Source organism: Lytechinus pictus, chromosome 4 (assembly GCF_037042905.1).
Source record: "Lytechinus pictus isolate F3 Inbred chromosome 4, Lp3.0, whole genome shotgun sequence".
Taxonomy (NCBI): domain Eukaryota; kingdom Metazoa; phylum Echinodermata; class Echinoidea; order Temnopleuroida; family Toxopneustidae; genus Lytechinus; species Lytechinus pictus.
This window is the reverse complement of record NC_087248.1, coordinates 4179517-4204576: the sequence shown is the minus strand read 5'-3', so window position 1 is coordinate 4204576 and position 25060 is coordinate 4179517. Positions and strand designations below refer to the sequence as shown.

The 25060-nt window shown below is 35.9% G+C and overlaps 1 protein-coding gene across 2 annotated transcripts; it reads left to right on the top strand.

Annotated features, from left to right (window-relative positions):
- The first annotated feature begins 1862 nt into the window (after window positions 1-1862).
- Window positions 1863-24469, top strand: LOC129259158 (transient receptor potential cation channel subfamily A member 1 homolog). 2 transcript variants are annotated; one of them, XM_064098112.1, is made up of 17 exons: window positions 1893-2219; window positions 5152-5254; window positions 5492-5648; window positions 6636-6712; window positions 7239-7384; window positions 8786-8934; window positions 9788-9904; window positions 11333-11407; window positions 11900-11997; window positions 12709-13032; window positions 13853-13987; window positions 16090-16198; window positions 17367-17458; window positions 17976-18197; window positions 18617-18685; window positions 19040-19270; window positions 21530-24469. In XM_064098112.1, the coding sequence occupies exons 2-17, from the start codon at window positions 5183-5185 to the stop codon at window positions 21653-21655; spliced, it is 2199 nt and encodes a 732-aa protein (XP_063954182.1). In that variant the 5' UTR covers window positions 1893-2219; window positions 5152-5182; the 3' UTR covers window positions 21656-24469. The 2 variants fall into 2 exon arrangements, with proteins under 2 accessions (XP_054753425.2, XP_063954182.1); XM_054897450.2 differs by lacking the exon at window positions 11333-11407 and having other exon boundaries at window positions 1863-2219.
- The last annotated feature ends 591 nt before the right edge of the window (window positions 24470-25060 follow it).

Genomic DNA, 25060 nt, shown 5'->3' with positions numbered 1-25060 from the left:
GCTACGCGCTCGCAATATTTGATTAATGAGGTATGTATCCTCTGCATCGATCCCAGGTACATAAGTGTTAGTGTTTTTCAGGTTAACATACATAGGCCGATCCAGGGGGCAAAGATCTTGCCCCACCCATGGTGGCGCAATAAAAGAGTAAGAAACAGAAAAAAAGAAGAAAAAAAAAAGGACAAGCAATTAGAATAGGAATTATACCTTAAAAGAGTCCTTAAGTCAGTATATAAAAAATTTGAGCTCGCGCTTCGCGCTCGCATCAATAAATTGTTTAGTTATATACGCATCCCGACCTCACAGTTTTTTCTTATGCGAACGAGAAGCACAAGCTGAAAATATTTGATATTCCAACCTGACAACTAAAAATGTCCTTTTCATTTCATCATTATAAAAGTTTTCAGCTAGCGCTTCGCGCTCGCATTCATTTCTTAATAGATATGCATCTTGTTCACAACTACTAACATAGGCGGATCCAGGAGGCCCGAGGGCCCCCTCCCCCCTATTGAATAAATACGCCACTGATGAGGAGAATGAGTCGATTGCATCGATATTATCATTCATATTATTGAAGGGTATTCTAAAACAACTAGTAAAGAAACTACAGCTCCCGTTCACACAATATTCTAGTAGGGCCTACTCTGGTGAGAAGTTAAACCAAATTGAAACCCCCCAAAATCGCTCGCGCTTCGCGCTCCCATTGATATTACATTATATATTCATGGATTTTTTTTTCAAGAACACATTAAAAAAGTGGTCTTTAATTGTCTTTTTTTTAAAAATGTGATTATAAGATAATTCAAAATCCATTTAAGGCACTTAAGTTAGACTGGCCGGGAGGGAGTGGGCGCAATTTTTTGAAAAGTAAACATGGGCGCCAAAAATCAGGTCAAATTTGGCCCCCCCCCCCTCCCCACGAAATCCTGGATCCGCGCCTGGGTTCTTTAACAATAACCCAATTAGGGCAATCACCCCCTGACAACTACTTCAAGGAAAATATCCCCATATTTTTACCGCCGGGGACTGTTACCCCCCGGAAATTTACCCTCCAGACAATTACCCCGGATAATTACCCCTAGAACGGAGCCTTGGAAATGCCATCAACGTGACGACATGGCGTGATACTTTATTTTGCCATGTGTAATTAATCATTGGCGGCGGAAGGCCAAACATTTAGAGGGGTCCACCTGAAATTTTGGGATGGACACAGGTAAAAAAATTGACAAGCAAATCAAGCAAAATTTTAGAAGGGACCAACAAGATTTTAGGGGGGTCAACCTGAATTTAGGGGGACGTAGAAAACAAATTGACAAGCCATGTTGACATAATAAGTTTATTTAGTCGACATGGCAAGATAAAGTATCTCGCCATGTCGTCAAGTCGATGGCATTTTAAAGGCTCCGTATGGCGTCTAGAGGGTAAATTTCCGGGGGGGGGGGGGTAACAGTTCCCGTTGATAAAAATATGGGGATAATATTTTCCTTGAAGTACGATGAGAGAAAAGGAGGTAAAATGATCGATAACCCTTCAGGGAATTGTAAACAATTTCCAAAATCACTTTCTTTTATTCGTAACCCAGTGAATAAATTAAATAGCTCAGAACTCCATTTGAAGACCGTGAGACTATATTTATTTCAAGTTTAGAACATACGCTTTTCAATCCATTAAAAATTGTATTCAGAGCTAACTAATAATAACATCGTTATATTCACTTAGGCCTAAATTAATTTTCACAAATCTTAAGGCTTACTAATCCAATTTTCAGGGTTTTCACTAAAGAAGCATGAATATTCATCAAATTACACCAAAAGCCTACATACTCGTGACAATGCGCACAAACATACGGGTTCCGTCAGTTCCTCAAACACTGGAGTAGGGTTTCATTCATCAGTTCTTCCAACGCTGGAGTAAAATATATATTGAATGCAGTAGAGAGCGTGCAAGTTGAATATCACAGAATTTCTATTGTGACGCTCGGTTGTATTATATTTGTGCTATTCAATATTGAAGGATGGCATGCAGGCTCACATAGTCGTTTGTAGGCCTAGCGATGGGTTCTCAACCTCAACAAACAAGTCGAAGAAAGCCATTATTATTTCCAGTAACTCGTGTTCATTTTCCGTGTTGGCATTTGTCGTGTCTATGAGAGGTATAATCATCGCAGTATTACAAACATCATCCGTGCCAACATGGGCAATGTCACATGCGTACTGAAGGTGAGTAGCCTCTACAACTTTGAATTCAACTGCATTGTGAATATATTTTTTGTCGTAGTTTAGTCACTAATGTTTAATGGCCTACGTAAGGAATTTAAATAAACATTTTCAAAGGGAGTGCAATGCATGTGTATGCGTAGGTGGGGTGGAAGAGGCCTGTGGAGAGTGGAGTAAGGACCCGACTCCCGAGGGGGGGGGGCGGTACTTCCATTGACGAGTGGATATCATGGGGTTTCGAAAAGCACCATAAACAAGTAATTTCCATATTATGAAAATGCACCCCTTAACAAGTATTGGAAACGAAACGATACTCTTGGGAAGTATTCCCTGAACCAACGACCGGCCCCTAAACAAGTACAACGATATTTTAATTGTTATGTAACGGACGTCGGCTTTTAATACATTGGTTTAGTACCGCCCCACCTCCTAATCGGACCCTAAACACGTAGTATAATGGCTATCCAGCCTTTATAAAGTATTTTAGTCTTTTTGTATCCTCACAAGTTGGACCGTAAACACGTAGTTTTACTAGCGAAATATATACCCCCTTTTTTCAATAGTTAAGTGTTTTTTACACCCTTATTACGTTACGTACGTAACGTGCCCTATCTTGAAAAAGAGATCCCTTTTTCGTGTTACTTTGGTCACGAGTGGTATCTACTCGTCAATGGAAGTGCCACCTCACCGGGGGCAAGGACTTTTGTTGTGTGTGTTCTGCTAATAAAGCAATTACAATCACGTGTAATAGTAAATTCCTATGTTAACCTCCGTGATTGTGAATGATATGAATACACAAGAAACAACAATAAATGAATTATTTTTTTATGAATAAATAAATACATTGATAAAGATGATTAGAAAGAGAAAGGAAAAATAAAAGCGGATGAAATTGAAAGCATGGAACAGAAGAGATAGAAATATAATCACAATGAAATTAGTTCAGTTCAGTTCTGAACTGAACTGAACACTGAAATTATTAGAACGTAATTTGTGAATGATAAAATGAAAACAGGTTGGTTACATGCATTCACCGATCAATCATATATATTTGCATTAGAATACAGTATAGAAATTCATCGCGAACGTTGTATGGATTGTGTCAAAGCAATTTACGCTATTATTGCATGCAACCTTTCTCTCTGTAAATGACAACCTTTGTCCCTCACAAAATTGTAAAAGCCTAATCCCCATTGATTTTGGATTCGAATTTGGAGTATACGATACGCGAACCGTGCATTGCATGTATACTTTATAATGTGCAATATGTATATGTGAAATTTATGCAACCTTTTTTAAATCTAAATACAAGTACTCTACAAAAACTCTCGTTTATCTCGCAGTGGAGTATCTCCCCCGCTGTTAGTCATGAGGGAGGTATGTGTAGTTGACAATGACTGTGGTGTTTCCATGGTAACTGAAGCACTTTCGATCAAAATGCGAAAATGGTGAATTTGCTCTTTGCAAACACGTGCTTCACATAATAATAGCAGGGCCCGCTGGGAGAACAGTTTTCGGAACTGAAGCGGCTACCCTGGGTAAATATACCGCTATTATTATTATTATATTATTATCAACATGGTAATTGGAATGACTAGCGAATTAACAAGACATTTATATATAGGTAATAGGCCCATTCCATGCTACACCGTAGATGTCAAAAGAATTTGACCTTATGCATGTTATAGCACCATGTGACTTCCTGTAAATTTTCACATTTCCGAAATCCGCATGCACTATAACATTGTGTTGTATTTTATATTGAAGTCGATACCGGTACTGTGTCTGAACACTAAGTGTGTGTGTGTATATATATATATATATATATATATGTAAAATATATTCACAATATGAAGAAGATTTGTGAAAAGAAAATCCATTCGAAATCATGCCACCGTGTTTAGTAGTAGGATGATGCCAGGGGCCGCGGAACAGTTTTCAAAGTGGGGGGGGGGGGGGGCTAACCATAAAACACATCGCAATCATATGGTAATTTTCATGTTTTTGTACACGGTTCTTTCGCGGCCCCTGGATGCTAGTTCAATACTACTAAGAGGACAGCTATCAATTCCGCCATGAATTTATCAATACATTTCCGTATCCATCCCATTTACCATCATTACTAAGTGTTCTCTGTGACTGTGAGGGAAATGATCATCAGCGTGACTACCATTGGCTTCTACAAACACCATGCACCACTCCTGGTCCACCACCACCACCATCAATATTGCCATTACTAGCTCTCTAATGACCACCACCATCAACATAATTACTCTAAATAAATTCTCCTCAATCTGATCGCCATTAATGGATTACTTTAATGTACTAAACACATACACTTGTAATTGCTGCCAAAACGGGGAATAGTAAAAACCCAAACACACTCAATATAACACGCAAATGGCGACGCACACGTATGCGTCATGCATATGGTCATGCATGTGCGGACGTTTTGTTTGTGTATGGCCAACTGGGGACGTTTGCGATGCATACAAATTTGGTTCATTTTCTAGTAAAGTTCTTTGGTTATCTGCCTTTGATTTCCCGCCTTTTGAGAAGCTAAATAATATAACGGCGAACGTCCTGGCTTAATTTCGCAAACTCTCCCACCCTCCCCCACACAATCACCCTCCCATAAAAAAACACACATAAACACACAAATAAATAGATAACCTGTTCCCAGACTCGACAGAAGACTTCCTACTTACTCATGCGTGGAAACGTAAATTATAGGCATTATTTCATGTAGTCATGAGCATTGGAGATAAAATCGTCACTTTTTTATACTACAAAAAAATAATTTGTGAATAATTTTTACACAGGATAAAAAAAATATGTTGGTATATAATCAAACGTCATTAAGGTTCATCTGTAGATTTACCCCGTCATCTCTTTCCTTATACATGTTATAATTTGTCTTGGTTCGTGCTCTTAGGTTTGACGTTGATATATGTGTTCAAGTAAGAATGGAAATGAAGCAAGCTGCTGCAACAAGCGAGACAGATCAGGAGAATGCGACGACTAACCGCATCATTACGGTAAGTAAATATTACTACCACTCTCACTTACTACCATCTCATAAAAACACACATGCACCCCACCTCAACCTACATGGGTAAGGATAGTCATGAGTTTATCTTTGGTGCAAATCAAAATGTCTATCTTCAGTCACAATCGAGAGACCAGCACTATGATATTCATGTTATATTATTATTCTTCCATCGATGTATCATGTTATTGTCATGGTCTCTCCTTTTCGTAACAAAATGATATAGGCAGCAAAATATGGCACTTTTGATAAATTGCGAGACGCTTTGGAGGCGGATTCCAGTAAGATTAACACTACAAACAGCAATGGATTGTCACCACTCTTTTTAGCCGTGAAAGGGGGCAGTCTGCCATGTGTTAAACTTCTCGTCTCGAAAAACGCAGGTGAGTATAAAAGAGGTCGCTTTTGAGAAAGTGTAGATGGATATGAAATATATTAAAGAGAAGGCTGGGCGATATCACCATTATAACATCAGTAAAAGATCCTGGTCAGACGGAACCTGAAAAGAGTCCTCTGTGACCACACTCAGGGATAAATCATTTTGATGCAGAAACGGTTCGGGTCACTGTGATCAGTGAAATGTCTTCTAATTGTTTTTTTTTCTATATTATTTATTTATTTATTTGTTTATTTATTTACTGAGTTATTTATGAATATTTTATTCATGTTAGGTTATCAGTGTTATTATTATTATTATCCTCAACATTATTCTTATTACTATCGTTTTTATCATCAGTATTTTTTGTTTGGGGTAAAATGCTTTTACTTTTATATGGGACAGTACAATAAAGTTAGAGCGTGACCAATATGTTTTGTATAAATTCTAACTTTGACTAAGATAGTCTGTAGGTGTATTGTATTGCTTAGATTTTATCTATAAGAGGATTGGTTATTCGTGATTCAATGTTCATTTTTTTTTGTAATTTAATGAAATCCATATCCTTGATTTTTCTAACCTTCTGCATTCGCGTTTGAAATAGAAAATGAATCAATGCGAACTATCCAAACATTAGGTTTATTTGCACATATTCTGTATGTACTCTGTCGACAATGAGGTCATCCGCTCGTCGCAAACGTCATATTGCACACGTACTAAAACACAGCAGACTGTATTGCAATTGAGCTGAAAAAATACATTTTAATCATTCTCTCTATTTCTACATGATTTTATCGAAACGGTTTACAAAAATTATACTATTATGTGTTACGAATAAACACGTTAAGATTTATTGACTTTGTAGGTCTATGAATGATTTGAATCTTTAAAACGATCCCGCTCTCTCTCCCTCCCCCTCTCTATCCCATAACGATTTTTCTCGTTATTTTCCTCGCCTGTTCACTGTAATATTTCTCATGTATTTCTTTACCAGACGTGAATATGATGGCTAGATCAAGCCTGGTTGTGACAGGACCGTCGGAGGATGCATGGACACTAGCTTACTCTGAGGTGACTATCATTCTTGAGAATATATTGAGTAAAATGATGACTCTGGAACTTTGAAATATCATGGTGTATAATTTCAGGTTTCTATAAATGCGCATATCCTAGCAGACTGAATTTCGACATGGTAACCTTGCCATCCGATGGTAACTACCATGGCAACGCTAATAAACAGCCAATCACAATCAAGAATTATATGCAAGTTATCATTGGATGGCAAAGTTACTGTAATGGTAACTTTTATGTAAAGGGGCACAGATCGTACAGGCCTATAATCTAGATCGTATCTAAAATGATGACATCTCCTTGAAGAGTGTTCCATTTTTCGTTCAACAGGTTGTCAGATCTTAAAAACTTTTCTTGATTTGATTGGCCGAGAAGGACAGTTTTCCATGGTAACTTCCGGATAAAAAATCTGAAAACTCCTTTCATGAAACACTCCCATGTCAGACCAATCGCAAAAACGTAGTCTACATTATGCATTTGCATTTTCAGCAACATATTAATTTCTGTACACTTTTATCTGATGCAGTGTGCATTATCACCATTCCTTCTTGCCTGTCGACTCGGCCACCAGTCGATAGTCGAGTTCCTGTTCTACAACGGTGCTGATCTACGCCAGACCAGTGCCGATGATGATCTCAATTGCTTATCCTTGGCCATCATGTATAACCGGGAGTAAGTTGATTGATAAAACTAAAAATTAGATCAATACCGTCATGACGTATTCGGATTTGTTGTCCCCCCTTCTGGGTCATGTCCAATAAACACTTTATAATGGCAAAATGCTCAATTTCTTTAACAAGTTTACATAAATCAGTCAGTACAATTCAATGATTGCAGCAACTTTTAACGACTATGGTAGTTTTATCATTATTAAATAATTTGTGAAACGGGACTCAGTTCTGGACTGACGTGTTTAGAAGCCATGTGAAATGTCCTTTGAAAAAAAAAAAACAACAGTGACAAGACATTGAAAATAATTTTGATGGTGAAATATACACACTTTTAAAAAGGTTGGGCAGAAAAGGCCCATTTTTTAACCATCACTGGGCAACATACTGTCCAAACAAGTATTGGTTAAGATCTGTCCGAATTGGGTAATAAAAAACTAATAATTTGGTAATAAATTTGCCCAATTGGATGATAATTACCCAGAATATATATATATGTTCACCAACATACATTACCCAACATAGTGGACAGTATGTTGCCCAACTTTTTAAGTGTGCATGTAAGATGATATCAAATTCGAAGATTCTGAACGTTAAACGATATCAAATACTAGAATGGTTAGGTTCCGATTTTTTCTCTATTCAGTGTTGATATTTAATATCATGATAGTACTATAAAATATGTTTGATATCTTTAATGTATTTTGAGGACATGCATAAGCTATGATCATGCAGAAAAACACAAAGTATATATCTCTCACAGCTGGTATGTGTATGATGTAACAAAAGGGGAAGTAGCACTTTGCTCAGCGATCATGTTCGTGTTCAAACCACGTCCTCTTCCACTTAGATAAGTACTTTTTGTCGGTGTAGCATGTATAAATAAAATAAAAATATCAATCTTTATTTACATACATTACATACATTATCTGTCTTTCTGCTTAAGTGCATCCATCTCTGATGTGAGCACACGACAAGACCCAATTTACTACTGGGTCTCCTTCTGTTACAAACATGACAATGATGGATTGAAAAGCAATACATAATTAAGAGGAATTCGATCTCATCATGATACCAATTAGAGTTTAGTATCAATGTCTATTAGGGCCTAATATTTCAAGCTGCCTATTACGAAAAAAAAAACTTATGCAATGATCACGCCATCAATGTCTATTAAGGCCTAATATTTCAAGCTGACTATTACGAGAAAAAAACCTTATGCAATGATTCTGCCGCCATTTTTAATAGAGGCTGAAGCCATAGCATGCGTTGGTGCGTGATCTGCAGCCGGTGCATCTTATTCATATATCCTCTGAGGGAGGGCGCTATGAGATTACGATGTCATATGCTTGAGGTTTATTACTTCATCAAAATAGCTGTATTCATTGTTTACCTCTTTTCATAGGGATACTTCGAAGTTTTTGGTGACGCATACCGATTTCGATACACTCTTGGTCCTTATGAAGACGAAGTCACATGACCTCACTTTGGGCCTTGGACGTCGACCATTCAAAATTTCCACGCCTATGAGACAGCTCATACAATATATGCCTGGTTTGTGAAAAAAGCTGCTGTGACATTCTCTATTAACATTATATAAGTTGAAAGAGGGTATATATAACATACATGCACTCGATCTTTGCATAGTTAAACAATTTCAAAGGTTTGATGTAGTAACTCTGTGATGTGCATTCGACATGTGTTTAGGCAGGTGCGACCAATCCCTTTGATTTTTTAAGTAGTGAAAATGAAAATGGAAAGAAGAGGGGAAAAAACGACCGATGAAAAAGAAGAAAGAAGAGCATGAAAGGAGAAATCTGGGCTGTATAACTCTATGATACCCTGTATGATTTATTCATCATGGGTCTTAATTTGGTCTTCATTTATTCATTTGGGTCTTCTTGCCCCACCCCCTGTCATGAGACCGCCCCTTTATTTGAAAGACTCAGTGCCATTTGATAACTTCGGGCCAACTTTGAAGATTGTACAACAAACTAATCGTTCATATTTGTTTTTAAAGGAAGAACGAGTATTTCTATACTTTGTTATTATAGGTTTCCACAAAGAATGATAATTAAGGGGAAAACCAGAAAACTTCCAGTACAAGGTTCGCTCTCTGATTGACAAGAATTTAGTTTTATTTCACACAAAGGGAACACTTGATACTGCACAAATATCCTATGTATTCATGATCCGGTTTGCATGCTGGTTATACAAAATGAAATTATTCCAACTAAATTACACTTATTCAATATCGACCTAATAGAAAAACATGGACACTGATAATGCGTGTAATGAAAACATTACTTGACATACACCAAAGTAATAAATTTACGCCTGTAATTTGAAATTGTATTATTAATGCATTCACATAAACATTGTCCATCTATTAACTAATTGTCAATAGATGTAGCTGAGATCGTAATGGATAGATGCATCACATTAAATGAAAATGGCGATGAAGTCACGTGCTATCTGGAACTTCTCGATGACTACTTTTCTCCTTGGGCGCAGCAGAAGAAATGTATGTATAGTGGCAATCGTGTTATTTTTAGTTTTGTTTCTTTATTCTATAATGATTACTCTTCATTATTTTCATTCTCATTTTAGACTAGATTGCGTTCTTGTTGTTTGTGTTTCTATTTGTAAATGTATTATATTGTTGTCAACTTATATTTTCTGTCATACAGGCTACTTTCTGTCACATCTCATGTCTCCTTTCTTTTATACAGTGCGTCCCACCAAAAACGAAACCGAGATTTATCGATGATTTATAATAACCTAATCACAAACACAATAGACAAATGACCTATCATTGGAAAGCTTAGAATCTCCTCTTTCATGTTAGATTATTTCTCATTCACGCATGAGTGAGCAAAAATATTTTGAAGAGGGGATACAAAAAAGTCAGTTGGCGAGCTGTATCTGGGTTTCAAATAGAAAAACACATTTTCAAAAAGTTCAATATCTGCTCTTCAATTTGATACCTCAATTACAGAAAATGTTCAAGAAGTAACAAAGTTCTGGTTATTTGAAATAAGGCTTAAATTTCGATAATTTCATAAAATGAAGAGGTTTTACAGGCTAGCGATCAGACTCACTTAACACTCCGTTTTGTTGACGATCAGCCATGCATTAAGTCTTTTGTTAACCGTGCGATAGCTTCTGTGGGAAACCGGTGAAAACACGTATATTTAATGAATTTATTGAAATACATGCATGGTTTCCATAAAACATGATTTTTTTTACTTCTTGACCATTTTCTGTGATTAAGGAATCAAATAAAACAGCAGATATTGAACCTTTTAGGCATTTGATTTTTTTTTAATCCAGATACCTCCGCAAAATGAGTTTTCGTTATCCTTTCTTCAAATTGTTTTTGCTCACTCATGCGTGAATGAGGAATACTTTAAGTAATTTCAGATGAAAGAGGAGATTCTAAGCTTTATATTGGTAGGTCATTTGTCTATTGTATTTATGATTAAGTTATGATAAATCATCGCGAAATCTGGGTTGCGTTTTTTGTGGGACGCACTGTAAATTCCCCGCCTCCTTTACCCTTTGAGATATTTCATTCGATTTACGTAACTTTCTTGTAGTATTTTAAAAACGGTTCGTTTTTATTGGTATGTATAAGCGTGTTACTAGTATAAAAACATGTCAAAAATGGGTTTTCTTTTATAAAATTTGATATGGTTTGCATGGCTTCGGTCACTGTTATTTTCACCCATAATTATAGTAAAACCCCTTTGCTGTCTTCGCAGCATAATCCTAAATAATTTTCTTCCACTTATTGGTTCTTTTTTTGTAACTTATAGCTATTCTTTCGACCATTCAGGTATATATACATGCGTAACAGTTAAAATATGAATAAAACAAGAGGCGTACTGTTGAAGCGGGAAAAACATCATTTATGGGGCTACTATTATTGTTATTCAAATCCTTCTAATAGATACCAATGATGTCTTTGGTGATGAAGGAAACTTACTAGTGAATGCTCAACCAAATCGTACTCACATAGAAGATGGTCAGCATACATTCATTGGCCTTTGATTAAATTATCTTCATTGTTGTTGATTTTGAGATATAATAATAATTATTTCAACAACCATTTATTCCATTCACATTCTCTATTCATCGTGCTATCATTATCATTATGTATGTTATTATTTATATTGTATACCATCATCATCATCATAACCACTTTATTTTTTTTTGTTATCGTTGATAAAATAATGCAGCTACTATAGATATAATTGTTTCACTTCATCATCATTATTACAAATTTTGTAAGCACTATCATTATTATTATCATAATTTTCACCTTAGAATTAGTAGTAGCAGAAGTAGTCATGATAGTTAAGGTAGTAGTTGCAATATTCACATCGTTATCATTATGCGAAATTATAGTGGAAGTAGTAGTCGTTGTCGTAGTTATCATGGTTGTAGGTGGTAGAATGACTATAATAAGCGGTATCCCACCAGGTTATTGTTCGATTTATTTATATCATTACAATAGACAATACTGATGTCTTTGACGACGACGGAAAGCTAGTCGTGGACGTTGAACCGAATCATACTCAAATAAGAAATGGTAATCACCCATTGGCCCTCATGGTAAGCATATACTCCAATCCATCATTTTAGCAATGAAAATATTATTAGGACGTATTAAAGACTATAATAAAGCTTCAATGAAATATTTTATGTATTTATTTATTAGGATTTATTTATTCAGGTACAAGAGATCAGCATAAAACTGTTTTTCATCAATAACCTAACGAAAACATAACAAAGATAACAAGAATCATCATATCATACATGAAAATAAAATCAATGTGCAATATCATGCAGGTAAAAATACTAATTCGGTCATATAAATCCATACTGATCCTTATTATCAAACATTATATTTTTTTGAGAGACGGTATTGTAAAATATGATGATGATGACAATAATAACTTAATTTTTATGTGTTATGTTACCCCTGTGTGATTTGGGAAATAAGGTTATTCGAAAGAGACGACTCTGTGTTCACGTTTTTCACTTTAATCAGGAGAGATACACGATCATCTTCAACAAACTCCGTCTGTACATAATGTGGGTTAACATTAACACAATTAGGTCAGACCACTTCGGTCCCCTCATATCCCATTTTGTTTTACTAATTAGCTTATTACTTAATGTAATGTCATACTCTTGTCTGTTAGTGGTAACCTTTTATTTCTTTTTTGTTATCTTTTCAAAATCATTAGTCTAAATTCATGTGTAAGATTAAAATCGTATAACCAATGGTATTTACGTGAATATGAAAAATCTTTCTTCCAGCAAGAACAGGTGCGCCACGTCCATCTTCTGACCCATCCTCTGTCCATCAAGCTCATCGAACACAAATGGCGAGTCTTTGGATTCGCGTTGAACTTGGTCTCGCTCCTTGTGTATCTCATCTTTCTATTTTTCCTCACTGGATACGTGTTGGTGAATCCTCCTTCTTTCTACTTCACGTTCTACAATGCAACCCACGTCGAATGGTTCTACAATGCGAGCAAGCTGTTACCTGATGAAACGTATTCTGATGCTGCAAAGTATTTCTTTGGGAGTAACAGTGCTGGATTCCTGTTGACGTTGGTTGTCCTCAATGTTATCAAAGAGGTAATTAATCACGTTTCACACAAGCTCTAAATCTTTGAATATTCTATACAGCCTTTAATAATTCTACGTTTCTTTCATTCAGTATGATTCTGACTCAGTATGATTCATTTCAGAGTGATTCTCCCAAAATTGCGCAAATAATGCAGCGCTACACCCTCTGTTAATTGAATTAATTTAGATACAGAAAAGGTTATATAAAAATTGCCGCAAATTATGATGGCGCAAATATTCACTACTGAATGATACGCGCCGCATAAGCTTAAACAGCAACAACGACAGTATCCTTTCTTATTATAATGAGTATATCGTTACAAGTCATGAAGATAGAAGAATGTCAACTCTCTCTTCAACCTTTTTGTCTTACATTCAACACACACCCTCACACCCCATACCATTATCCACTCTCCCACACACACGTTGTCTGTCACCCTTTTCATATTGTTTCGATGATTATCGTTCTTTTCAACCTGGATAGGAAAGATCTAGTTTGATAGACAGTACCATTTCCTTATATAATTATGGTCGGGTATCATGATCGCTGCGTGACGAAAATTTGACAAATATTGTTTTGATGTAACCTTTCAAAATGGTCTAGTTTTAAGTTAATGGTGATTTCAGTACTCATTGTATTTAGTTCGAAATATGTGTATTGGAAATTTGTTCTATATATATATGGATAAGGTCCAGGATGAATCGGCAAAGAAGTGCATTTTCAATTTAGCCGTGAAACTTGGTAGGCCAATATATTACTTCAGATCCTCGCTTTGTTCAACATGTTCAAATACATGTTAATATTAATCTTTCGTGTATTTTTCTGTAGATATTTCAGTTGTACAGCCAAGGGCAGAGTTACTTTAATTACCAGAGTCTTTTAGAATGGTCTATCTACGTGTTGACATTCTGTCTCGTAATACCAGTCAGTGAAGCCCAATACGAAGAATATGTGTTAAGACAGGTATGTACTGTACAGTGCACTATAACAGTAGTATTCTGGAGAATGTTTCGTTTTGTTTGTTATTTTCTTTATAGATACGATGCATTGAAGAATATAGATGCTTAGAGATATTTATATTTCAATCAATAGAGTAAAATTCACGGAGCAAAAATGCTGAAAATTTAATCAAAATCGGATATTTTAAAGAAATTATTGAATTTTAAAGATTTGCATTATTCCGATGAAACAGTTCTAGGCATGTCTTCGTGAATATTTATTAGGTGGGCAGATTATGTCACATCCCCAGTTGTCCTTTTGTATTTTATTATATGAAACTAGGTTTATTCAAAAAATTTCTACCAAGAGCTAAAACAATTGGATTGGATTGACAACTGATTAAGTGCATTAGTTATTAATTGCTGCAACCGATTTTATCATAATGGAGACATATCGTTTGCACATTCATGAAAAAAATGATACAATTATGATTTCATGCAATAACATAAGAAAAAGGAAAGTGGGGATGTGACATCATCAGCCCATCTTATGAATATTCATGAAAACATGCCTAAGGCCGTTTCACGCTTCCACTTTTCAGGCCAGAATCAGCGTTTCCAAACGTGATTAGTCCATAACACGGTTGCGTCCATGCTTACTTTCATTTAAACGCTGTTTCAAAATGCCGATCGTAAACTCACAAAAAGGTGCGTTTGTAAACGTCGTTTGACCCGAATCAGGCTTTCTGGGGAAGTATAAACAGAACCACGATCGCAAACGTGTTTAAATTACGTCATTTGGTACATGCTTCCGGTGAGATGAAAATCCGCGGGCAAATACAATCGCATTGCTCCATGGTCGCATGTTACCTCCATGGAATTACCTCTCATCTCCCTTGTTTTGCATGTGTAGTACTATTACTAGTATTACTCTTCCAAGTTTGTCATCACGATGAATGTTGAGAGATTTACACCCAAAAAAACCTGGAACATGAGTTATAATGAGGAGACATCGCCAGATGCCCCAGTAGCATAAACAAATTTTATTAGTTTGTATACTTAATATTCTTTCTTTTTTCTTACTATTATCCTCACCATGGTGGAAATCATATGGCTACATCAAGAAGCTCCATGCAATGACTGAAATATCGGAAATGGTTAGATGTTTATATAACAGTCGACGTACCTTCCCCATAACAACACTCGGAAAAAAAAAAACTTTCAAAAAAGGGCGCGCCCAATTTGACCTCGCTTTCCTGCTCAACGAAAATTACGATGCGAAGCCAGCTGGAGATCGTGATTTCGTCTCTGAAAAGTTAAACATAAACAGCACTCCCAGAACCACGTTTACGATCCGCGTTTTGAATCGACGTTTGAAAACCTGATTCTGTCCTCGCAATGGAAGCATAAACACACCCTTTAACTGTTTCAATTGAATAGTGCAAATATTCGAAATTCAATAACTTTGTTATTTGTTATCCAATTGTAATGATTTTTTTAGCATTTTGCTCTGTGAATTTTACTCTATTTAGTTAACTAGCTTTAGTTAGCTTTAGGAGCTAGCAGATTTCTTTACTTCTCACACAACTTTGTATTTGCCTTTCTTGAATTATAAACGACGAAACAAGGTTAAAACATCAAACGTGTTTTGATATGATTTTATGAGCTAATATGATGAGAGGAGTGCTGTTTGATAATTATTATCATATTCAAATTAAATATCACTGTTTTGGTTGTAATGATATATTGTGTTATGCATGGCCTGCTTTCCAATAACTTATGTGGCTTCTCTGGGTATATTAAGCGTTATGTTAAACTTAAATTATGAAATCTTGTTATTAATCAAATAACTTTATTGCCACAGTAAAACCAGTTTTTTTGTAAACGAACATAAATTGATAGACTGATTTTGAATGTGCGTTTGTTTCATTATTCATTTATCCAAAAAAGTTATGTTCTTTCATTTTCACAGAATATTATTTTGGTGTCTTGCGAATTTCCCGAACCAAGGAGTAGTATCGCTCATTTTCAATGGGACGTGTTTGGCGATTTATTATAGCATTGGTAAAGCTTTCATTGTATTCATATTCATAATAAATGTATGATTATGGTGTATATCTTATACAGAAATGGCAATGGCAGTGTGGTGCATTGGCTATCTTTCTGGCATGGATTAACCTCACCCTCTACGTTCGACAAACGTCAACCCTCGGTATCTACGTCATCATGTTTGAAGGTATGGCCCACTGAAATATGATTGCATGCCTCTGAATGGTTCCAGTAATATCGTACATATAGGGGTGGGGCACACATTGGTACACACTGGCCCGTATTCTGAAGTCGGGTTTAACTTAAACTCAGGTTGAAAGTTGTGGTTTAAGTATGGGAAGCCAAAAGTATCAAAATTTGTATTAAGTTGTACGTTTCCTACGTTTACTGTGCTCTTTCCTGATTAATCGATGGTGAAGACAATCATCTATTTACACTTCCTACACAATTATGAATGATTTGAGAGCAGAATGGGCTGAAGTATGATATCTCTACTGTTAGTGATTATGTAACAATTGGCTGTGCATACTTAAACCACAACTTTAAACCTGAGTTTAAGTTAAACCCGACTTCAGAATACGGGACAATGTGTTCATATTATTCGCTTGCCGAATGGTTGGGGTGGGGTGGTTGTGCGGGCTGTGTGATTGTTCCAGTCATTCAAAATTTTGACGTTAATTTTATGAAGATTCTTTGTGACTGAGCCAATAACTAAAACATGTCCAGGAAGACATGTGTAATAAACTGTGAACTTTGTTATAATTCCATCCCATTTTCATTGGTCTTAATTTTGACATTTTTTTTACTTTTAAAATTGAAACCAATTGATATCAGCGGCTATAGCCTCGCTGTGATTGAACCAAGCTGTCAATTATCCACATGTGCTTAGTAAAGATTATTGAAGCTAGCCTGTGTAAAAATATTGTTCATTTTGACTAGTTGGAATTTGTGCATTGCCCTTGTAAAGTTTGATCAGTTTCTGTTGGAACCCAGTTTATGTTTATTTTCAGTTTATAAAATATAATTATGCGATGCCTACCAAATGGCAAAGGCTTGAATTATATCATTATAAGGAATTTCATTTATTGTGATTTTATTGAAAACAAATCTCATCTGAAGATATGATCCTTTGGATTAACATAAGTGTGCGTCCGTATGTTGATATTTAACTTTAAGGACTTGACTTCGTGCATTGAGATATTTGAGCAAAGAGTTTTAGGATTACTTATGTTAAGTAAGAAACGAAGGTCTCAGAAAACAAGAGATCATTATGCAAGGCATTTTTTCTTATATCATGTTTATGGCGGTATGGTAGATATATACATATAATCATTTTTATTTCAATATTAATTCAGATGTTCTACTCAGTACTGTTCAATTTCTTGCCGTCATCTTGCTCTTCATTGTGGCATTTGCTTTGGCCTTCAACACCTTACTTTTAAATCAGGTAAATGACTGTCGTTAAAGCTTTACTCTTATCCAAAAGAATGACTAGATTATAAGTAGGTTTGTCATCTTCATAATCATGAACAAGGATATTTTCGATCCAGAATCTCTAACCCAAAAAAAGTTAACAATTATTCATAAACAGAGAGGGGGCAGAATGACAAGAGAGTTAGGATGAGGAAACTGATGTAAAAAAATGTTGGCAATTGTTAAAAGGCATAGGGGATGAAATTAGTCAAGTTCTTACATTAAACAAACATAGAATAGGGTACCATAAACAGTGGAGGGGACACGATGTATGCTTTATATCGTTTTGTAATATTTTTGTACCTCTGTTACTTCAATATATTAAATCAAGAATGACACAATGTGTTAATTTAGTTAATCTTGGAATCTTAATCAGAATAAAGTAGATATATTTCATATGCTTCTCTTTACTAGAATCTAGCATTGGCCTACATCTGAATTCGATATCCTTTTAACACTAGTACTTGCATTATCAATTTACCCATCTTCAGACCGATTTCCATTCCTTCGGGGATGCCTTTCTTCGAACGTTTGCCATGACAACAGGAGAGCTTGATTTTAGTCGGATGTTTCACTCTCAGAACTACCTTGGGACTAAGAACGAGAGCCCAGTTGAAGACTACATTCTGACTGCTGTCTTCTCAGATATCATCACCAGCATCACCTTTGTTGTCTTTGTCATCACGATGCCCATCATTGCCATGAACTTGTTGGTAAGAAGAATTTGTATTTTAGTGTATCTTAGTAAGCAGACTTTGAATTGATTTGTTTGTGGTTCGGTAATTTAATTCATGTTTCAATTCCGAGGATGAATTTGAAATCGTCGAAGTTACCAGCACATTTTCTGTGCCACATCTATAACTTTATTGTCTCAATAGCGAATATTACACTAAAGTCCTCTAAGATAGGAAATCCGCGGCGCAGCAGCAGGAGCAGTAGCAAAGATCTTCTGATTTTCTTTTTTTAAATAAAATTTTTAGTAGTACCAGTAAAAATCATGAACTAAATTCTTGGTTTTTTGAAAATATTATAAACATAATATTCTGTATTTCTGTCCAAAAAAATAAGATAACAAGTTTTAACTCTTTACTCTTGGGTGATAATGAATGAAGTTATTCAATGTTTTTCACAGGTTGGTGTAGCCGTTGAGGACATTCATCGCATAAGGCAGAAGGCAACATTCTATTACATGAAGTTAAAGGTGGGTTTTCATTCTTGTCTTATAGACGTCATATGTATCCTATATCTGTTAATTGCCTTACACAATATCATTTTGTATATCGTCCATCAGACCTACGCCTGATATTACAAAGTTATTCAAGGAAAAGGTTATGAAAAGTAATGTAGATTACGAAATGTTTCCCTGTTCATTAGAGTCAAGTTTTTTTTTTTATAGTTTCCCATTTTGGTTTCTTTTTATTACTGTGTGCACTGTAATACGCCTAAACGTCGCTCGTCATTTCCATGTTGTGCTTCGAAATCATCTATGCTAAATTACATTAAAGCTTTTTTTTGTAATAGCAAAAGTTATTTGTGGTATTGAAACTTTGCTCAGGTGGATAGTGTAATATCAGGAGAGAATATGGCTTTTGGTACCCCACTACGTAAATACGTCATAAGATGGCTTCCTATCACGGTTCAGTCGATGAAGATGCGACTTTCACGTCAATCCAGAGCAGCAAGGTTTCGTTCTTGGTTTACTTCTGTCTTCGATTTTGAAAAGCTTCGAGAAACCGTTCGAGAGGTCTGTTTGAAAAACCAGGAGAGAAAAGAACTTCGCGCAAAGGTAATTAATGTAGTCCTGAAGAATTTATCTTGCGTAAGTACCAGATTGTGGTGGTGGTGGTTTAGAGTAAAATAAGACATTTACACTACCCTTGTAGTTTCTGGAAGCACAGGCGAAGTCCATTGTACCAATTTCGATACCCCTTTGACGCCACACGTACACACACACACACACCCCATACACTGACTCGCACGGTCATATCAAATACACACAAGCGCGCGATTCCAAACAGCCAGGAGACACACAAACCCACATCCCCACGAGCCCAGCAAATGCACACTTTTTTTTCTTGCTTTGTTTAATAGCCTTTATTCAGATACTATTACATTTTTCATACATACAAGGGTAATAAATCAAATACATGTATGCAAATTAAAGTGAAGTACACGTATACAGCAATATAACAAATGAAATAATATACATCTTGATATAAATTTTTCGAACAAATATTATCATAACCCATAATACCAATAACAAAAACCCCGTAATTTCACATGTATTTACTGTATAATAATACCGTATTGTATGATGAAAAATCAAAAGTACAGACTTTTTTAGTGAAGAGGTTATCCCATAATAAAAAAAAAGTACTTATACATGTATATCCATTCCTCCAACTTTTGTAAGACAATACATTAAAGAATGTATCTATGTTTATTCTTAGAAAGTATACAATAATCTGAATAAAGATTTTATATATAAAGCACACACGAAAACAAAACACAACATCAACAAAATAAAACAAACAAACCCTTTTCCACACCCCAAACAAAATATTCTTTCTTTTTGGATCTACTCAAACATATCTTTTGCTAACCATGGAGATAGGAAGACCCCCCCCCCCATCCCTGGCAGCAAGCACTCACATTCACACGCGGACATATGCCATTGCACACTCGCATTCACACGCGGACATACCATTACACACTCACAGCACCAGCAGACGCTTCACACCTGTTTGCATTCACTGCCTCATTCACATTCAGTTCTTCCCATTTCTTTACATGCAAACTCAATTTGCCCGATTTTATAGCTAAGCATTTTTCTTCCTCCCTATACGTTCCGCAATATATTTTTGTATTTTATGGCAGGAAGGAACCTGACCATCAGTTCTGGATTGGAAAATGGCATATTTGATGAAAAAGATTATACAGTTTACACAATTATTTCTATTCGTACTTCCAGATAATCCCAAATGTATATCTCTCCATTCTAAATCTCTTAATTCAGACATACATCTCTTAATTCACACACACGCGCGCGCACGCAAACACACACTCCCACATTCATCCTTCCCAAAACTGAAAAAAAGGAATGATGAGACAAGAGATGAGTACCATGGCAAGATAAGACAAAGAATGTTGCCAAAGTGCTTCTGGTACTGAAGGTCAATTGATTGCGAATTTTACCCGAGTATAATGTTAAAAAAAAAAAGGAGATAACTCGTTATGATGCTTTTCAGGAGATGGGATGTGCCCGGGTGGGGGCACTTCCATTCACGAGTGGATACCATGCGCGACCATGGGGTCTCGAAAAGCACCCTAAACACGTAATTTCCATATTCTGAAAATGCACCCCTTAACAAGTATTGGCGTGTGAAACCCTACCCTTAACAAGTATTGGAAACAAAACGATCCTCTTGGCGAATATTCCCTGAAATGAACCCCTAAACAAGTACAGGAATGTTTTTATTGTTACGGGTCCTTCGGTCGTCGGCTTTACCTTATTTGGTTTAGTACGACCCCAACTTCTACACCTCGATCGATCGCGCAAATCGGACTCTAAACACGAAGTGTTGGGGGCAAAAAGGACATCCTTTATAAAACATTTTAATTTTGTTTTATCATCCGCGCAAATTCGACCCTAAACACGTAATTTTCCTAGCGAAATAGATACCCTTTTTTCATTATTTTTGTGTTTTTGACACCCTTATCACGTTAGGTACGTAACGTGCCCTATCGTGAAAAAGACATCCTTTTTAAGTGTTTTTTTGGTCGCGCATGGTATCCACTCGTCAATGTAAGTGGCCCCCGGGGGGATGTGTTGTTATAAAGTTGAAGAAAAGCGTAGGAATTGATTTTGTGTGAGTCTGATCACGCGATTAACGAATACTGTTTTATTCAAGGCGATGGAGGCTGAAAATAATGATGACATCCATACCCCAAAACCGGATGAGGCTTTATTTTCCATTCACTTACACTGCATTAGCATGCCATCGTATCATTCATTGTTTCTATGTTTCGTTTTTCTGCACTGCAGAGTTCATCTAGCAGTCAGGGTGACCAGACCGATGGTGGAAATGACCAAACCGTTCTTCAAAAGCTACGTCAAATGCGAGACGAAATCAATGGAATGATAAGTCAAGTTGAACATAATACTGTCTAAAGGTATAGGAAAAGTAAAGAGAAACGGCGAGCGGAATTATATTCGTCTATGCTAAACATTCATTCTACAGATGCCTTTATCGAGTTTTCACTCCCTTTAATTGTTCAATCTCGAATTCTACGTGGGAGAAACAAGTCTAGAACTCAAAGTGATGAAAGAGGATGGTGCACTGATCTGACACTTTGTCATTTTGGTAACTACCATGATAACAGGGAAAGCTGCCAGTGGTACGTACTGTGATGGCGAACTTACCTCTCATTTGGGCCCTAAGCTTCAGTACTACCTTCCGTACCTTGTCCTATAAGACATGACCTGATGGAAGAAGGAACCACTACATGCTCACTTTCTCACCCCTCCAAAAATACCCACGAATTGTTTTTAGACGCGCCATTTTGTTTCAAATTTTGAAAGAGAAAACACAATTCAGTCAAAGTATATGAGTCACATTACTGTACAGTTCATGGAGTGAAAATTTCGATAATGCAAAACATCCCGAAGCTTAGCTTCATTGATTTTCTATCATGTTTTCTTCACCTTTTTCTGCGTAAAATCTTTTATATTGGAATGGAGCGAGTGCAAGAAAAATATCTTATTTCTAGAAATGAGCAATATGAATGATTTTTTTAGCTTTTATGTAGGGCCTATATTAGACCGCTTACATTACCCAATTCGCTCCCACCACCTTATGCATTATACGTATTATGATACATTAAACAAGCTAGCGGAAGAAAAATAAACACTTTATGTGATATAGTTCATCATAAATCGCGCTATTCAGTGCGTATCAAAAAAAGTTTACACTTTGAAAAAGCCCTGGGAATTAAAAAATATACAACATGTGGGTAACTTTTTCACATATAATATTGGGTTTGGGTCTCATCTATTCAGTGAAAGTAAAAGTTTTGACAGAATGTTACACTTGAGTGGGCACTGTCCATTTTTGTAAAGCTCGCAGAAATGCTCGTTTTCACGCTGTGTAGGGGAAAGGGCAAAATCAAACTTACCCTGCGAAACATCTTTTACATTTCCCTTGCACTTTTAGTCAATTGAAGTAAAACGGATACATTTAAGCATTTTGTAACAATTTTGCCACCCAAATTGAAATTTCAACACTTAGTAATAATAATAATAATAATAGCCAATTTTTATAAAGCGCTTTTCCCAGAATGGCTCAAAGCGCGTTACAGCATATTATTACCCCGGTCATTGGATTCATTTCAATCCCGCACGAAAAATGCACAATTTCCACTCCCTGGGGAGCATTCCTTGCATTCATCGCAGCCTCATAATGGCGCTGGCCAAATCAAACATACAATATCTTTCGCATCCTACCGGATACCCATTTAGCACCTGGGTCGAGAGTGGCAAAGTGTGGATTAACGCCTTGCCAAAGGACGCTAGACTGCGATGGGATTCGAACACACGACCATCTGTATACAAGGCGAGAGTCAGAACCACTACACCACGGCTCTTCCACAACCTTTACCCTTTTTGTGCCAGCTGGATCTGAGGACATAAATGAATCTGAACAAACGTTTATATCAGACATCTCCAGCATTTTTTCACTAAGTTTTTATCATTTAAAGTGAGTTTACATTTCATTTTTCATTTAATACTTGTTTCTCCACACTTTTTCCAAACTTGACAATGATTAACAAAATGAAAATCGAGCCTAAGCCATTTCATGTAAATCACAGCTCAGTGTAAAATAAATATCGTCACGATGGACTCGGTGTGTGGGGGGAGTGGTGTGGGGCGCAATGCACTCTTCGAAGTGTTTTGGGCAAGGAAACAAGTTAAAAAGGGTAAAAAGATATCTTCAAATAAATTTTACTAGCTAAATTCCACGTATTCTTCATGATAAAGGTCTACTTTTATTCGCATAACTATTCCAAAGTTCTGCGCAAATCATTTTTCACTAACTTTTCAACAGTAAGTGGTGCTCACTCAAGCGGAAATATTTTTTGACAGTTATATCGTCATTTGCTTAAATGGATCTGTACCAATGTCAAAATGTGGAAAAATCTTCAGGATATTAAAAATATATAATCTCACAGGATTTTTTCTAAGTGTAAACCTTTTTTTGGATACGCACTGTATAAGCATACCGTAGTAAAAACGATGTTTAGATTCAATCTTTAGACTGCATCTCCGTAATGTCTTTTCCTTGTAATTCTTTTGATTATTGTTTGATAACAAATAATATTGATCACCTAAGATCTTGTTTAGGCCATTGTCGAACGAGGAAAGAATCTGTTCTTAGAGGCCTTATATTTCTTACTAAAACAATATGGATGGATACCTTGTTGGAAATTTTATTGTGTATTTAATCATCAAAATGGCTGAATTTGCTTGTTTTCTAAATTGCGTTGCCCTTTCTGTCATTTATGACAACACAACACAACAATTTATATTATACGATTTTGCATGAAAACAAATTAAAGAATATGGAGGGCATGTGTGTGTGTGTGTGGGGGGGGGGTCATAATGCTTTCATTTATCAACAAACTTTTTATAAAGTTCTATCTTGTGTACATCTTTTTCTTGAACTTTTTGTTTAGCTTGCTAATCGTAATTATTCACCGTACGCAAAGGAGTAACAGCGAGATTTATATTTTTTTATGTTACAAGCGTACTATGATATCTTAGACAAATTATTACAATCTTACGATCACGGTTCGGTACAGATATGATTAGTTATATAATATCTAGATTAGATGTTATATTTAAAAATGTCATTATTTGGCAGATTATTTTCCGATGATTAAATTCATTTTGAAATAAATAATATAATGCAGAAATCAATTATGTGTACGTATGTATTTCATTTCATTTTTAAGAACAGAACGATAACAAAATCCATAATGCATTTCAATCATTTATATAACATATCAGGTTAATTATTTTATTCTTACATTTTCTTTTCATGACAGAAACAATAACAAATATATTAAACCGCTCAATATCAAACAGAAAAAATTTCAATCGATATAATAATAAAAGAGGACAAAATAAATGAAATAAATTCATTTAAAAATAATAGATAAAAGAGAAGATTATTTTCCAGTAGAGCCTACATTATTGCATTTCTCATGGGACTGAAGCATTCAAAGGGTTGAGGATATGACGCGTTAAACATAGGTAACAATATAAACATGCAAGACTTTTAATCAAAAGACTGTCAAAACAACTCCTTGGTCAAAGTGTCATATGTAACCCTTGATACAAGATTCGTGATAAACTTGGCAGACCCTTGAAATATGACCTCCACATTTTTTTAATTGATTTCTGAGGCCTACGTAAGGTTTATGTTATTATGTGCAGCTCGTTTATACCTTGGTCACATTTGCTCTACGGTGGCCGTACGGCGAGTCGAAAACAGCCGTTTTGACATTGTTTGTACCA

What these genes read in the sequence shown, in the direction of transcription:
- LOC129259158 (XM_064098112.1), top strand. Translation starts at nt 5,183, where the DNA reads ATGGAAATGAAGCAAGCTGCTGCAACAAGCGAGACAGATCAGGAGAAT. An exon ending in CGACTAACCGCATCATTACG is followed by an intron (nt 5,255 to 5,491) that starts GTAAGTAAATAT and finishes AAAATGATATAG; the next exon opens with GCAGCAAAATATGGCACTTT. An exon ending in TCTCGTCTCGAAAAACGCAG is followed by an intron (nt 5,649 to 6,635) that starts GTGAGTATAAAA and finishes TTTCTTTACCAG; the next exon opens with ACGTGAATATGATGGCTAGA.